The 15,972-nt window shown below is 51.6% G+C and overlaps 2 protein-coding genes across 2 annotated transcripts; both read left to right on the top strand.

Moving 5' to 3' along the window:
- Window positions 1-1,450: 1,450 nt before the first annotated feature.
- Window positions 1,451-4,545, top strand: btbd17a (BTB (POZ) domain containing 17a). Its single transcript, XM_029843436.1, has 3 exons — window positions 1,451-1,552; window positions 2,073-2,370; window positions 2,528-4,545. The coding sequence occupies exons 1-3, from the start codon at window positions 1,483-1,485 to the stop codon at window positions 3,600-3,602; spliced, it is 1,443 nt and encodes a 480-aa protein (XP_029699296.1). The 5' UTR covers window positions 1,451-1,482; the 3' UTR covers window positions 3,603-4,545.
- Window positions 4,546-4,952: 407 nt separating this feature from the next.
- On the top strand, window positions 4,953-15,071 carry map2k6 (mitogen-activated protein kinase kinase 6). Its single transcript, XM_029843458.1, has 12 exons — window positions 4,953-5,320; window positions 8,907-8,970; window positions 9,266-9,314; window positions 9,877-9,990; window positions 10,066-10,185; window positions 11,647-11,763; window positions 11,836-11,887; window positions 11,969-12,096; window positions 12,289-12,366; window positions 12,450-12,589; window positions 12,679-12,724; window positions 13,087-15,071. Exons 1-12 carry the CDS (start codon window positions 5,236-5,238, stop codon window positions 13,162-13,164), a joined length of 1,071 nt encoding a protein of 356 aa, XP_029699318.1. The 5' UTR covers window positions 4,953-5,235; the 3' UTR covers window positions 13,165-15,071.
- Window positions 15,072-15,972: the final 901 nt, after the last annotated feature.

Below are 15,972 nucleotides of genomic sequence, written 5' to 3'. Positions count from 1 at the left end.
GTGAAGTTTGTTTTCACCTTTATTTGGATGACGTGGTGCTCGTGCTCCCTCTGCTGGAAGCGTCGGGGAAACACATGTTGTCTGTTTTGCATCTGGAGGGCCGCTGTTTAAACGTGCAGCTGATGATGATGATGATGATGATGATGATGATGATGATGATGATGATGATGATGATGATGATGGTGGTGGTGGTGGTGGTGGTGGTGGTGGTGGTGGTGGTGGTAGTGTCACACTTACACACACCTGTGGTCAACAGTCTGATCGGGTAGATGTTGGTGGACAGATATGTTCAGGTGTCTCCAGAGATGCTGATCAGATGATGCTGCCCCTCTGTGCTTCACTCTAGGGACGCTCTTGTCCAGATGATGAGTTGGGTTCCTCCAATCACGATAAGTTAAAAACAAAAACTTGGTTCCTTCAGGTGCCTTTAGCTTCTGTGTGGACAAGCTGCCATGAAGCTCAGGTTGGTGATGGTTGACCTTCTGGAACTTTCTCCCCTCAGCACACAGGATCTCTGCTCCTGTGGAGGTCACTGTGCTCTGGGGAACCTTCAGAGCAGCAGAACTGTTTTTGTAATCTTCTCCTTGAAATATTTTAACTTTTATCTTTAGTAAATACACATAACAGCATAGCAAAATGCACAGAGTGGGAGGAGCCTGAAAACATCCGTGCTGTAAACGTGAAAAGAGATGATTAATATATCAAGGACAGATGAATATTGATCGCGTCATTTACCCCCCACCGCCACACATGAGGCGCGTGATAGCCTGCGGCTGTGATTAACGTACTCGTGTCGGGCACAAACTAAAGTGGGTGAACTCACTGACACAAATATGGATGTGCACTCTTGCAAAAGAAAGTTCAGCCCAGACAATTCTGTTGTTTACTCGTTGTCATGGTGATGAAAATAACCTGTGTCAATGCTGCATAATCACTTTTATTCCTTTTATTACATTTGTAACAGTCACAACTCTGCAGCTGTCTGCTATTCTCTTAGCAACACCCCCCCCACACACACACACACACACACATTCCTGTTCTTCAATCCCTGTGAGGACTTTCATGGACATTCTCCAGCTCCTTACCTTGACCATCCCAACCAACCCTCATCTCTGACCAAAACTCAATCCTAAACTCAACCTTAAAACCACGTCTTAACTGTTAAATAGTCCTTTGAAGTTGTGAGTACTGTTGATGTCCGCACGTCTCAAAATGTCCTCATTTTGCTAGTAGAACGAGTATTTTCACACACACACACACACACACACACACACACACACACACACACACACAAACACGCTATCACTGTCAAAACCACGCCCACCACAACTCCGACCCAATCAGTACAGGAGATTAATTTGAAAAGATGAAAACCATCCTGGGTCTGTTTCCATCCATCGATCGATGGACGAGGGTCTGGGGGTGGGGAGGGTAACGAGCACCGGTCCTGCCCAGACGTCCAGACGGCATCGTGGTGGCGAGATGATGAACCGAGCTGTTCAGGTCCAGATGAGGCTGACCCTCTGGCTGCTGCCCTGGGCCGCCGCTGCAGGTAGGTCAGGCGATGACGGGAAGAGAAGAACACGGAGATCAAATGTGTGGAGACCTTCACCAAGAATGAATGCGAACTCTCCACCCTGGTGTTGGTCTTTGATCTAGATAGAACCTGAGAACTGGTTGCTAGAATTAGCGTAGAGGAGTTTTAATCCAGTAATTCTAAATCCTAGATCACCGTTAATTAAAGTTTGTGATGTCACCTCGACTGAAAAATGTAATCATTTAATTAGGTCACAATGGGACTTTTCACTTGGGCCATGCAGACGTGGGGGGTGGGGGGCTGGGGGGGGGGGGGGGGCTCAGTTGAGACAGTTTTAATTAATGGTGACCCACAATCCCTCAGCTGGAACGATCGATTCTGACCCACTGTCGGCCCAGTAACCTCATCTATCGGTCAGATCAGAGAAACTGGTGTAGGGTTAGGCCGAGGTTTACTGATCCCAAACAACTGACAAAGGAAAACAATGTCCCATGAGCTTCATCTGCCTGGATAACTTCACCTTCTCCTCGGGCAGGTGTGATGGGGGTCGGTGGGGTGCAGGAAGGGGCTGCCGGTGGCGGTGGGGACGCCATCAGCCACTCTCTGACGGTGGTCCAGCGTCTGGAAGCCCTGCTGCTCCAGGGCAACGGCAGCGACGTGTCGCTCCGGGTGGAGACGCCCAGCGCCGACGAGGTGAAGGTGATCCAGGTCCACTCCCTGGTGCTCTCCCTGCAGAGCCCCACCTTCGAAGAGATGCTGCTGGGCCGTAACGGCAGCCTGCTCGTCCTGAAAGAGAGCGCCGACTGCGCCGCCGTCTTCGACAAGTTCATCAGGTGAGCCTACCGACCGCACGCTATCACGCACCACGATGTTTGTCCTTCAGATTCACCTCTGCTGGCCCCATGCAGTCACTCATGGACTCATACTGCCCCTAGAGGTCAACAGCAGTAGAACACGGGTTCATGATGTCCTTCCATCCGCCCTCCTCAGGTACCTGTACTGTGGAGACATCTCCCTTCGATTGGACCAGGCCACACCGCTCCACAAGCTGGCCACCAAATATCAGGTGATGGGTCTCCAGCAGGGCATCACTCAGTACATGACCCAGAACCTGGCTCGGGACTCACCATCGGGCCACGTGGCGGGCTGGTATGACTACGCCCTGCAGGCTGGGGACGTGACGCTGCAGGAGAGCTGCCTCCGGTACATGGCGTGGAACCTGTCGGCGCTGCTGCAGAGCGGCGAGTGGGTGAGCATCAGCAGCCAGCTTCTCATGACCCTGCTGCAGCGCTCCGATCTCATCCTGCAGAGCGAGATGGAGCTCTTTGCTGCTCTGGAGACGTGGATTCTTCAGAATGGGCCCGACGGTCTGACGGCAGAGAACGCCCTGAGGGCCGTGCGCTACGCCATGATGCCCCCGCGGGAGCTCTTCCGGCTGCAGACGCAGTCGCCCGTGCTGGCTCGCTATCAGGAGTCGGTGCGGGACCTGCTCTACATGTCCTACCAGTTCCACTCTGCGTCACCTCTGCACATGGCCAAGTTCTTCGACGTGAACTGCAGCCTCTTCGTGCCCAGGAACTACCTGTCGCCCTCGTGGGGCTCATCCTGGATCATCAGCACCCCGACGCGTGATGACCGCAGCACCAGCTTCCAGACCCAGCTGGGGCCCAGCGGCCACGACTCCGGCAAGCGTGTCACATGGAACGCTCTCTTCTCGCCACGCTGGCTGCCCCTCAGCATGAGACCCATATACACCGAGACGGGCGCCATGCAGCCGACCCGGGTGGATGGCGGGCGCCCGCGCATCATCATCACGCCGGCCACGTCCAGCGCGGATTTTGCAGGGGTGAATTTCCAGAAGACGGTGCTGGTGATGGCCCAACAGCAGGGGAAGCTGGTGGTGAAGCACGTCTACAACTTCCACCAGAGCACAGAGGAAAACGGCGACTTCTTGGCCCAGGCCGACCTGTACCGCCGCACGTCCGACTACCTCATCGACGGCTCGCTCTTCCTTCATATTGTGGTGAAACCGTTGTACCAAACCCTCATAACCACCAAGAACTGAGCGTTCCATCGTCCTCCAGGCTGCTTCCACCACTGGTGGCGTAACGTGGAGCCGCTGTTGTTGGGGACAACGGTGACGTACTCGGGACTGAACCAGGGGCCACACTGGCTCCTCCTCAATCGTCACCTAAACGCCATCAAACCCATCAACCCCCCCCCCCCCATATTTTTATATTCTTTGTGATCTTGGTCAGAAAAACATATTTATTTCCACCTTTATCCTCATCGACTCCTCCGCTTGGAGCTGAAATCCAGAAATACTGATTTTGGTTTTTTTTGGTGCTATTTTTTTACCCGTTTACAGTAGAGAGGTCAGAGGTCATCACACCAACAGGCTGTTTCAAGGATCAAGATTTGCGATAGAAGTAAATGCACATTTATAGATGTTTAGATTCCATGTTGTTTTATCCTGAAGTTTAGCCTCAAGTGAGGCAACATTTGTTCTCTGGTGTAAATAAACACCTGAAAAAGTCATTTTTTATTTCAGTCATTTAGGCTGTAGTTCACACCAGAGTAGATCCCCTCATTAGTCGATGTCTGATGTGTTGAACAATAGAATTCCTAATAAAGTTGGGGTTTTTTTAAGTTTTAAAATTGTCCTACAGAAATGTTTCAGCCGATTTTTCGAAGGTGGTTTTTGTCTGTTGATGAAGATGAGTGAAAAATGCAAAAAGAAAAACCAACAAATGTGCCAATAAACTGTCATAAACTCTCCTGACATTTTTGGTTGGCTGTGTAAACTGTGATTATAAAGTAATTTGTTATTTTTGCAGATCACAGAATCAGACATTTTGCTAAAATGTTGTAAAATAAAAACATTAAAGGGCATTTGTTCATGAAATTAATGTCATGCTGCCATATTGATTCCTGATTTTAATGGCTGAATTTAATTTGTAGCAGATATAAACTAGAAATTTTGGTGTGTTTCTCTTCAAACACACCTGAATTGGTATTTAAATACAAAGGCTGCATTAATGTTCATTTTACTAATACAGTATAACAACACAGTGTTTGTTTGTTTTTAAATGGTCAAGATGAAATACAAAGTAAACTAAAATAAACAAATAAAAACACTACTTTGCACTTTGCAGGTACAATTATTAACATTGTTGCAGTAAATTTAAACACATCTATACAAATATAAATTCTCCACAATGAAAATGACTTTGGCAGCTGGAAATGACGGTAATTTGGTTTTAGGTTAGCTCTTTCAGGCGCCGCTAGGTATCGAAACCACCAATTAGTTCCTGATTTTCGTCCAAAGTTATTTTAGTCTCGCGTGCAGATAAGCAAGAGCCGAGCGCGTTGGCTGCTGGTACTACATTTCCCAGTATCCTTTGCGCTCCAAGCAGGAAGAACGCACTCTCGCAGGGTCTCGCTCTGATCCAAGTTAAGAGCTTTCAGCTGCCAGCTCTTGGCCCATCATGTAAGTGCTGCGGAGGATTTTTTTTGCAGTGTATTTGCAGAAATCGCGCTTTCCCCGACGCCGCGGACGCCGTGCATTGGTACCGCGGCCGCGGGTGCCGACGCGCACGCTTTGAACGCAAAAGGGCTCCAAGTGCATGAAGATCGAGGCTCGTTTTTGCATCTTTGTTGCAAAAAGGGCGAGCGGCTGAAGCTCCGGCGCGACGGCGATGGAGGGAGGGAGCGAGAAAGAAGGCTTTTGTGCTTCCCCTCCCCCCCATCAAAGCAAAGGGGAAATGTCTCAGCCGAGAGGAGGTAAGAGAACCACACCGATCCGTGCACAACTACCGCCATGCAATCAGTGCTGCACGGGGCGCCGCGTGCACCCCTGCAGCTCGCGCACGGCCCGTGCATTTTTAAAGTTAACACGCTTTTGTGAGGGTCAGTTGCATTTCCTGTTTCAGATCTTCCCCCTTTTGCACAGTTCCTGGTAAGGCGATGCTGCGCGCGCGCGCTCACTCGCGCACGGTTGCGGGCAGTGATGTTAAGCGCGAGGGGCGTCTTTTAGGAGTCACGAGACCGACAAGGACACTTTGTAACGAACTCCTGCACGAGTTCAGCGCGTGAGGCTCCGGTTCGTCACGCAAAGGTGAACGACGGCCGTCAGGTCGCGTGCAGCGACGACGTGCAAATGGCACTTTTAATGTTGCTCGCGGCACGTTGGGAGTTTTCGGGCAGAAATGTGACTTTAACATGTGACAGTTCTCCACTCAGTTCCGCTGAAGCGCCAATGTTGGCGCGGCTCGCGGACGCCACACTTTGACCCCAACTTTTTTTTAATCACCGGTGTGGCGGAGCACGCGCACACACGAGCTGAGTGGAGAGCTCACCTGGCAACATGGAGGAACTTCCTGTTTTGGATCAACTCGAACCTTCCTTTATTAGAAAGAGACAACAGAAATTGTTGCTGCAGTCGACGATGTTCTTACGAATAACGAGCTGTCATCCTCGTGCACGCGCACGTGCGCAGAACAAGCACCTGGATGTGGACCAGACATCCAGTTTACAGTGAACCAGTAAAGGATTTTCCCTTAATTGTTCACACAAACTGATTCATTGTTTTGTTAAAAGAAAGAACAGCTTTATTTGCCCCTGTGGGGCAATTAATTTGTTCATATGAGCTATGACCTGGAGGTGGGTGGGGGGTATTAATGGAAGGGGAACCCCACACGGACACCACAGTTGGTGCTAACCGGGGGCTGAACCCACAACCTTCTGGCTCATCCTGACCACAGCCAGAATCTCAGCACTTCCTGTTGCCTCGGCTACGCCACATTCGTGGGGGGGGGGGGGGCGAAGGCCGGGAGGTGCTGGAAACATCTGTCCTGCCTACAGACGTGCGGACGGACACACGAGCTGGAGCCGAAGGCTCTGTGGGGGTGGTTCTTGTTCTTGGGGGGGTTATTCTTGTTCTGGGGGGGGGGGGGGGGGCAGTCTGACACTGGCGCAGTGACAGGAAGTGCAGGGTGAGCTGGTGACACCATGCTTCCCAAAGGAGCTCCTGACAGCTGTAACTTAGAGACGCTGCCATCTTTGGGAGGGGTGGGGGGGGGTACTTTTTTATTTGCTGCCCCCCCCCCAGAATAGTTTGGATTCGTGTGGCTGCTCGCGGCGTGTTTAACCCTTGGTGTGCTGCAGCGATTTGTTCCCTTTTAAAACCCCCTGAAATGCCTGCTGAGGACCTGGGGGGGGGGGGGGGCAAGGGGGTGTTGGGGGGGCAGGGGGGGCTACAACATTCTGGTGCTGAACACCAGCAGGAATGAGGCACGTTGCTGGTCCCAGTTAGGCCGCCGTGGTCCGATGCTTAGCTCGGCAGAAATAGAGGAAGGAATTGCGTTGTCGACTTGCGCAACTCGATCCGGAGGACGCTGGGAACGACGCGTTCCGACCCGAGTCTCTTCAGCCGCCCCGGCGAGGGGGAACGTGTGCGTTCGAGCGGTTCTGCCGGAGGGCGCCGGGAACGCTGACAAGATCCGTGTCAGAACGCAGATCCCAGCTTTAAACAAGATCAAAGAGATGTTCTTTGATACTTTTTTGGGACGCACAAACGCACCCTGGTCCTGCTTCTGTCTTACCATCTGCCATGAGCCAGGAACCAGAACCAGAACCCTGGACTGGGACCAGAACCATAACATCAAGCTCTAACACACCCCCCCCATCCCGGACCACAGTGGTATCTTCCAGAGATTTTCCACCAAAACAAGAGTCCGGGGAGAACGTGGAACCCCTGCTGCTCCGTTTCTGGTTCCCTGAATCGGAGGGTTCTGCTCCCGGCCCGGTTCTCCTTGAGACACTTAACGAGCTCTGGAACCAGTTACCAGGATGGAGCCAGTCTGTACCAAACTGGTTCCTCGTGTGGGTGTGTGGGATAGGTTAGACCCCCGGAGCAGGTAGACCTAACAGCTCGCGTTCTTGTTTTTTACGCTCGGAACAGAACATTAGGTGATCCGGAGTGATTACATAATCACCGCCCCCCCCCCCCCCCCCCGAGCGGCTCGTCTCTGTACTGGTTTCGTGGTCTCGGTCGGCGGCAGCAGGTTTCTTCGCTCTCATTTCGGGCTCTTTTAGATTTGCGTGCGCCAGAGAAATCACGAGACCCAGCAGGAAAATCACGTTGCTCCTGTTCCCTTTGATGAGGCCTTTGAAAAGAGAAAAGAAAGCTTTGTTGTCTGGGAGTGTCCAGGTAGCCGGCTAGCCACAGCGCGGCAAAGCTAAAGAAGCAAACCTCTCAATAGTATTGTTGACATTGCTAAAGACGCTTGTGTAGGTGTAATCCTGCTAGTTAAGCTCAAAGCTAACGCTAGCAGCGCCACTTTAATAAACCAGCTTAAAAAAAAAAAACGGCTAACGTGACTTTGCTGAGTCATCGCGACTAGCGACGAACCAGCGGGAGCATCGACTATTTTCTCCAGGGTGGAACTGGTCCCCGGTGTCGGGGTGGGGCAGTGTTTCTACAGTCCCTCCTGTGCCCCCGGAGAAAACAATGCTGATATCAGCATAGCATAAATGTGGTTCAGGAGCTAACAGCAATGTTAGCGCAGCTGCTAACGTTTTTGTAAGAGCCACATGTTGAATCCTGCTGCTGCTGCTGTTAGACACAGGCTGTTGGGTGGGGGGGGGGGAGAGATCCACCGCGCTTAAGCTAGTCTCCATCAGCTGTCAGGCTGTCACCAGTCATCCCAGTCTGGGTGTGTTCACCAGGAGCTTCTAGTTGTGCAAGAAACTCACAAGTATCAGGAAACACTTCATGCTTGGGTTTGTTTTGCCACATCTACTCCCCCGTGGCTTCAGCCACCGAGGAAGGGGGGGTGGGGGGGCCCGCGTTTTATCGGCGTGTTGTTAGCGTTAACCTGTTAGCAGAGCGCCGGTTTCCAATTACCATTGTTGCCCGAGTGAGCGCGTGTGGGAGGGGCTCCAACTGACATTTCAGCACAACAATGCGGCTTTGCAGAGCGGCGACGCAGGGAGCAAAAGGCGTCACGCGTCACGCCCTGCACTGTTCAAACATGGGAAGCGCCGCGTGCGTGCACATGCACGCGCATGTGCGTGAAGCATGGCCTCGGGTCAGTGTTTCGTGCGACGGAGCGCAGCTACCTGTCTCTTTACTTACTTTCTGCACCCGTGGGCCAGGTCAGGTCATCAGGTCAATGGTCTGGGGACGAAGGTCTTTTAGGAAGGTCTTTAGCTAGCGCAGCTGCTAGCACAGCGGCTGGATACAGATGCTAACATCACGACCCGTCCATTCGTCTCTCACCCGGATGCGTTTATCGATATTGTTGGATCGCTGTATCGTTTAGCGCCGGGAGGATAACTAGCTTCTTTTTTTTCTGTGTGTTTACAGCCAAGAAGAAGCCGGCGCTCAAGCTCCCGAAGGAGGTCTTCGAGCAGCCGCCCCCGGCCCCCGTGTAGGTCTGCCGCCGACCTGCGTCACCTCTGCCGCTGCCGCCCGCCGCCTCCCGAAGGGGCGTTGGGACCGACTGTCGCTAATGCGAATGCTAACGGGGGACAAAAGCGGAAGCGTTCGACGTTCCCGCCTTCGTCCGGAGGCGCTCGGCAGCGGCAGAGGGGGCGTTCTGACCCGACGCCAGTTTCGCCGCCACAAACCAGATTATTTTTTCCTCTTCGTCAAACGTGGATCAAACCACTGCAGAAATGTTGAGAACCGTTTGTGCTGGAGCTTTTCACCTTTGTGTGTTTCAGACCCCCCAGGGATCTGGACTCCAAGGCGTGTGTGACCATCGGAGAGAAGGTACCCTCACCTGGTTTTCCTGCCCCCCCCTTCCAGTCCCATTCAAGGATTAAACCTGTTTTCTCTGCGCTCTTATGTAACTGCTCACTGTTTACTCTTGCGTCCGTCTGCTTTTGGTTTGGTACAGTCCCACGCTCGCCCTCTCTCTCTCTCTCTCTGTCTTTGCCCCCCCCCCCACGTTGTGGGTGAATTGAATGTTTCTGATTGTGGACAGACTGGAATGTCTTTTATTGCCCAGCAGGCTGTAAAAATATTTGTTTAAAACTCATCAAATAGGTGGTATTTTCCGTTGGCAGAGACGCCGCCGAGCTCGAGCCCAGAAGAAGATAAACATCAGAGTTCAGGCGTCTCCCCGACGGCGGCCATGAGAACGCGTTTCCTCCTTTAATCCGAGACGTTCCCAGGACGTCGGGTTATCAGAATCGCCCTCAGTGGCGTCGCCGGGCCTTTAGAGGGCGCCACTGGTCCAGTTAGCTCCCCCTGGTCTCTGAGGAGACAGGAAGGAAAGCGATGTATTCGGCGGCGTCTGACGACCTTTCGACCTCTGTTGTGTGTGGAGCAGAATTTCGAGGTGAAGGCCGACGACCTGGAGCGGATCGCCGAGCTCGGCCGGGGAGCGTACGGGGTGGTGGACAAGATGAGGCACGTGCCCAGCAGCCTGATCATGGCGGTGAAGGTGAGCCGGCGGTCGGGTCTAGTTTGCTTCAAACGTTCTGGACTCTCCTGAACCGGCTGGACTCTCGTCCGGCAGCGTATCCGGGCGACGGTGAACACGCAGGAGCAGAAGAGGCTGCTGATGGACCTGGACATCTCCATGAGGACGGTGGACTGTTTCTACACCGTCACCTTCTACGGAGCCCTTTTCAGAGAGGTAACTGATGGTGGCAGCTGGTAGCTTCTAATGGCAGCTGGTAGCTTCTGATGGCAGCCGATAGCTTCTGATGGCAGCTGGTAGCTTCTGATGGCAGTTGGTAGCTTCTAATGGCAGCTGGTAGCTTCTGATGGCAGCCGATAGCTTCTGATGGCAGTTGGTAGCTTCTGATGGCAGCCGGTAGCTTCTGATGGCAGTTGGTAGCTTCTAATGGCAGCTGGTAGCTTCTGATGGCAGCCGATAGCTTCTGATGGCAGTTGGTAGCTTCTGATGGCAGCCGGTAGCTTCTGATGGCAGTTGGTAGCTTCTAATGGCAGCTGGTAGCTTCTGATGGCAGCCGATAGCTTCTGATGGCAGTTGGTAGCTTCTGATGGCAGCCGATAGCTTCTGATGGCAGTTGGTAGCTTCTGATGGCAGCTGGTAGCTTCTGATGGCAGCCGATAGCTTCTGATGGCAGTTGGTAGCTTCTGATGGCAGCCGATAGCTTCTGATGGCAGTTGGTAGCTTCTGATGGCAGTTGGTAGCTTCTGATGGCAGCTGGTAGCTTCTGATGGCAGCCGATAGCTTCTGATGGCAGCCGGTAGCTTCTGATGGCAGCCGATAGCTTCTGATGGCAGTTGGTAGCTTCTGATGGCAGCCGGTAGCTTCTGATGGCAGCCGATAGCTTCTGATGGCAGCCGGTAGCTTCTGATGGCAGCCGATAGCTTCTGATGGCAGTTGGTAGCTTCTGATGGCAGTTGGTAGCTTCTGATGGCAGCTGGTAGCTTCTGATGGCAGCCGATAGCTTCTGATGGCAGCTGGTAGCTTCTGATGGCAGTTGGTAGCTTCTGATGGCAGCTGGTAGCTTCTGATGGCAGTTGGTAGCTTCTGATGGCAGCCGGTAGCTTCTGATGGCAGCCGGTAGCTTCTGATGGCAGCCGGTAGCTTCTGATGGCAGCCGGTAGCTTCTGATGGCAGCCGGTAGCTTCTGATGGCAGCCGGTAGCTTCTGATGGCAGTTGGTAGCTTCTAATGGCAGCTGGTAGCTTCTGATGGCAGTTGGTAGCTTCTGATGGCAGTTGGTAGCTTCTAATGGCAGCCGGTAGCTTCTGATGGCAGCTGTTAGCTTCTGATGGCAGTTGATAGCCTCTGATGGAAGATTTTAGAAGTTGCAGACTACAAATCTCTTGATTCAAATGTGTGACACAGTAAAAATGAGGCTTATAATCTATAGCCGCTGGTTTATAGGTGATGCTACAGTAGTAAACTGTGTTTACTTGGGTATTTGTGGTATTTCTGCCGGTGAAGCTCAGCTGAGTTGGTATTTGAGGGTCCGTCTGACATCCTGAGACACTCAGTCCCGACTAAACTGGAGAAAATCAGCTACTTCCTGTCTGTCTGCCAGGCATCCTGGTTATTCCGGGGTTGTTTTTTTTTCGGCCGTCTTTTCTGGCCTGACCTCTTCCAAAATCTGCGTTGCCAGGGCGATGTGTGGATCTGCATGGAGCTGATGGACACGTCCCTGGACAAGTTCTACAAGCAGGTGATTGAGAAGGGCCTGACCATCCCCGAGGACATCCTAGGAAAGATCGCCGTTTCGGTGGGCGTGGCACTCGGAAGCAGCGTTTCCCGTCAGCTGGCGGCGCCTTAACAATGTTCCTCTTGTTTACAGATCGTCAAAGCTCTGGAGCATCTGCACAGCAACCTGCAGGTCATCCATCGAGGTGACGGCGCCGCGGCTCGCTTCCGCCTCTGCGACGGCTCCTTCAGCTGCTGACGAGCTTCTCCCGTCTCTGTCGCCACAGATGTGAAACCGTCCAACGTGCTGATCAACACTCAGGGTCAGGTGAAGATGTGCGACTTCGGCATCAGCGGCTACCTGGTGGACTCGGTGGCGAAGACCATGGACGCTGGCTGCAAACCCTACATGGCGGTAACCAATCGTTCCGTCCAGGTCGGCAGAATTGAGCGGCGCTGCAGCCACCAGGGGGCAGCAGAGGCGTTAGCTTCAGGGGCCGTAGACGATGCTAAGAGAGTAGAAACAGGCTAGCCTGTTAGCATTGACGGAGTAAAGTTGCATTTGTGTGTAAGACCTTTGACGCCACCTCGTCCGCGTGTCCCACAGCCGGAGAGAATCAACCCGGAGACGAACCAGAAAGGCTACAACGTCAAATCCGACATCTGGAGTTTAGGAATCACCATGGTGAATGAAGCGTCGTCCCGTCGCTGTCGCTCACGGTAAAAGTCCCTTTAACCAGTGAGTTGTTCTCCCTCTTCTCGTCCCAGATCGAGCTCGCCATCCTGCGTTTCCCGTACGACTCGTGGGGGACGCCGTTCCAGCAGCTGAAGCAGGTGGTGGAGGAGCCTTCGCCTCAACTTCCCGCCGGCCAGTTCTCCCCCGAGTTTGTGGACTTCAGCTCTCAGTGGTGGGCCTTTCTATCCTCCTGCTGCTTTTTCACCCGGAAAATCTCCGGAAAGGTTTAAGTTTCTGTTCGCTTTTCTGCGTTTTTTGCAGTTTGAAGAAAGTTTCCAAAGAGCGTCCGACTTACACAGAACTGATGGTGAGTGGCTTTGATGTCTGGCAGCTTTAAACAGGGGGGAAATTGAGCATTAATGAAAGAAAGGACCATTTAAAATGTTTTTAAAAACATACAATAGAAATATAAAGTAGCTCAGTAAAGAAATCAATAACGTTGGTGTAATGATGTTAGTGACCGATAGGGGGCAGCAGAAGCACAGTTACTGGCGAAGTTTCCGCCTGAAAACATCAGATAAGAACGTTAAATGCGCGCTTGTTTTTAGAAATGGGGCTTTAATGTCACTACTGGGATATTGTATCAAATATTTATGAAACAGGAGCACAGATTTGTTAGGCCTACCAGGATATTGGAGAACTTTCTGAACCGATCCGTCTCCTCCGCAGCAACATCCTTTCTTCACCTCCCACGACACCAAAGAAACGGACGTGGCGAGCTTTGTCCAGGTCATCCTGGGGGACTGAGGGCCCGCCAGAGGACACGAGGGGAGGGAGGAGCCAAACAGATTCACCAATCCGACCCGCAGGACTCCGCGCCCCCTCCCTCCCTCTCCTCCAGAGGGTGAGGAAGCAGGAGGGGGAGGCGTCCACACCGGACCTGGGATAATTTAGGAAGTCGGATGCAGAAAACGCGACCTCGGCTTCGATGCATCAGGTGACCGCGTGGGTTCACAGAAGTTTTTAAAGAAGTTATTATGTTGAAACTCAGAAGGTTCAGATTCTATAGACGTGCGCGACTAAACGAGCGCTGTGTAATCTCCATGTACATTTATCCAGTGACTGCATGCACAGGTGATCCGCCGCCTACAGCTGTTTAAACCCATCGAATCTGAGGTTTCTGGGCTCTGCGCGCACGTGTGCGTGCGAGCGTGCGTGTTGGGCTGCTGATCCAACCCGACCAGAACATTTTCAGGCCGTAAACGGCTTCAAACATGTGATCCGGAGCGGATGCTAAGCAAATTCGGGTTCCCGCAGCGGCCCGGGTTTTCCCCAGAATCAGACTTTTATTTTCCCCTTATGGGCATTTTTTTCCCCTGGATTAAAAATAAAAGCTGTGATTTTCCTGCTGCGTGAACGAATTAGCAAAAATGGAAATGAAACAGATCAGTCGCGCAGCCCAGCATCACACACACGCACACACACATGAGTGCAAGGTGTGTGTGTGTGAGTGTGTGTGTCCATGTCACGTTGTACAGCGGTGAATTCGTTCTGAGCCAATCAGGAGCCTCTTTACTCACTGTTTATCATGAAAAGGACTGGATATTATTATTATTATTATTAAGATTATTGTAATTATTATAATTCACGATCAGATTTTTTTTGCAGTTTATTTCTTATTTATTTCAAACTGCTGTTTTCTCTCAGAAAACTTGATCGATCAGCAGAGAGGTGTGTGTCAGTGTGTGTGTTTGCCTTCTTTGTGCCTCTGTGAGATGAAACACGTTGGAGCAGGAATGACGCAGGTGTCCCGCTTCCTGTTTGAGCTTGCTGTTTCCTGTTTGTTGCTCTCCCGTGTTGCCTTCACGGTCTGACCTGTGGCGGGAGGGCGGGGTTTCATCATCTCCTTACTTTTGGATTCTAAAACGTAATCCGGCGGGAGTGTCACGTAATCCGGATTCCCGTGAAGGCGTCGCTTGTTGTATTTATTTTTTCCTCCACAGGGGGGCAGCAGAGGAATGGAAATAGCGACGCTGGTGAAAAGTCTTGATAAGGACAAGAATTTCTACAGAATGAGATTCTGTCCAAAACTCTTTTCCAACTCGGAGAGTTCTTAACAGACACGTGACGCCTCTGCGAAGCCGCGTCGCCATTTAATATTTATTTCATTTACAGCAGAACAAATGATGATGAAACTCAACAGTAACGCGACAATGACTTGGTTCCTGTCCAGCTGTGCCGGGAGCCCTTCACGCGTCCTGTCCCACTAAATCTGGACGTGTCACTTTTGCATTTGATATTTTCAGATTGTTTCTTCCTGTCACATGACTCATCCGTTCTTTAAAAAAAAAAAAAAAAAATTAATCGGGAAAGAGCGCCTGTCTTTGCTCCGCTCTTCCCGGGGAAATGATGACCTTGACCGTTGCCCTCCGTGCTGCATCAGCCTCTGATGTGACGGCCTTTGTTTTGGACTTCCCGTCTGCCAGTATGTTTACGTCTCACCTGCTGAGTTCACCTGTTTTCACTGGTTGTGTGCGTGTGTGTGTGTGTGTGTGTTGGGGGGGTGTCTCTGCATTAACACATCTGTAAAGCCTCTGCTAAAGACTGATGACTGTTCACGTAGAGCTCAGTGAATTTCTATTAAAAAAAAAAAAAAGGTTGCTCAAACTGATCGTGCGCAATTCATGATGGAAATAAACAAAAATGTATTTTTACACATGCTCAGCCTCCATTTTTTAATCCTACAGCTTCTCCGGTCTCTATAGCGAACAGCAGGTAACACGAGAGGCCTCACGTGTAACCGGGAATCGTCCCTTTACGCTAACTGGGTGGCTATTATCCTGATAATCGGTCAGGATTTATCACTAGCTTAATAAGCTTAACTCGACTAACTTAAACTTGATTGATTTGAACACTCACAGAAGGTTGACTGGGGACAGTCGCGTAGCTCAGCCGCTACGAGGCAGCTAGCTTAGGGAAGTGGACCCGCCGAACTTCCGGACACGTACCGTTTGAGGATGTTGCGGGGGAAAAAAAGATAAAAATAAAACGACAACATCTACTGGACACAGGCGGAAGATGAGAGAGTGTCGGGCAAAACAAAAGAGGCAAAACATAAACTGTCTGGTCACAACACACACACACACACACCACCTGCTCCGTGTGTTTTGACGCACATCCCAGCAACCATGATGTGACTTCCTCCGCCCAGACTTTCAAGTTTGGAGGTGATTATTTTTAGTTTTGCTGCTCTTCCACTTCCTTCCTGTCACCTCTCAAGACTCTTCGTCCTCCATTTTGGAAAACTTCATCCTGCGTTCTTAGAAAGTGGAAAATGCTGCGACGTCACGCGTTGTTGTTCTTCTCATCGGGCCTCCCCGCCGCCCTGCGTTTTAACACGTGTTGACAGAAGTCAAGAGGCTCCCACAGACTTTTAGGTGGGAACTTTGTGCACATTAGCCTAGCATGCTAACTAGATCAACGTTTACTGCTGATGCTGTCTGCTGGGACACGCACACCTATTGTGATGATTTAAAGGTACCACTTTTCTTTAAAGACAAATTCAGCGATGCGGTAACCGTGGCGTCGGCTGAAAAGGTGTAGTGACCCTTTATT

This window comes from Takifugu rubripes, chromosome 1 (genome assembly GCF_901000725.2).
Source record: "Takifugu rubripes chromosome 1, fTakRub1.2, whole genome shotgun sequence".
Classification (NCBI taxonomy): Eukaryota; Metazoa; Chordata; class Actinopteri; order Tetraodontiformes; family Tetraodontidae; genus Takifugu; species Takifugu rubripes.
The sequence above is the reverse complement of the archived record's forward strand: the minus strand, read 5'-3'. Positions and strand labels throughout refer to the sequence as shown.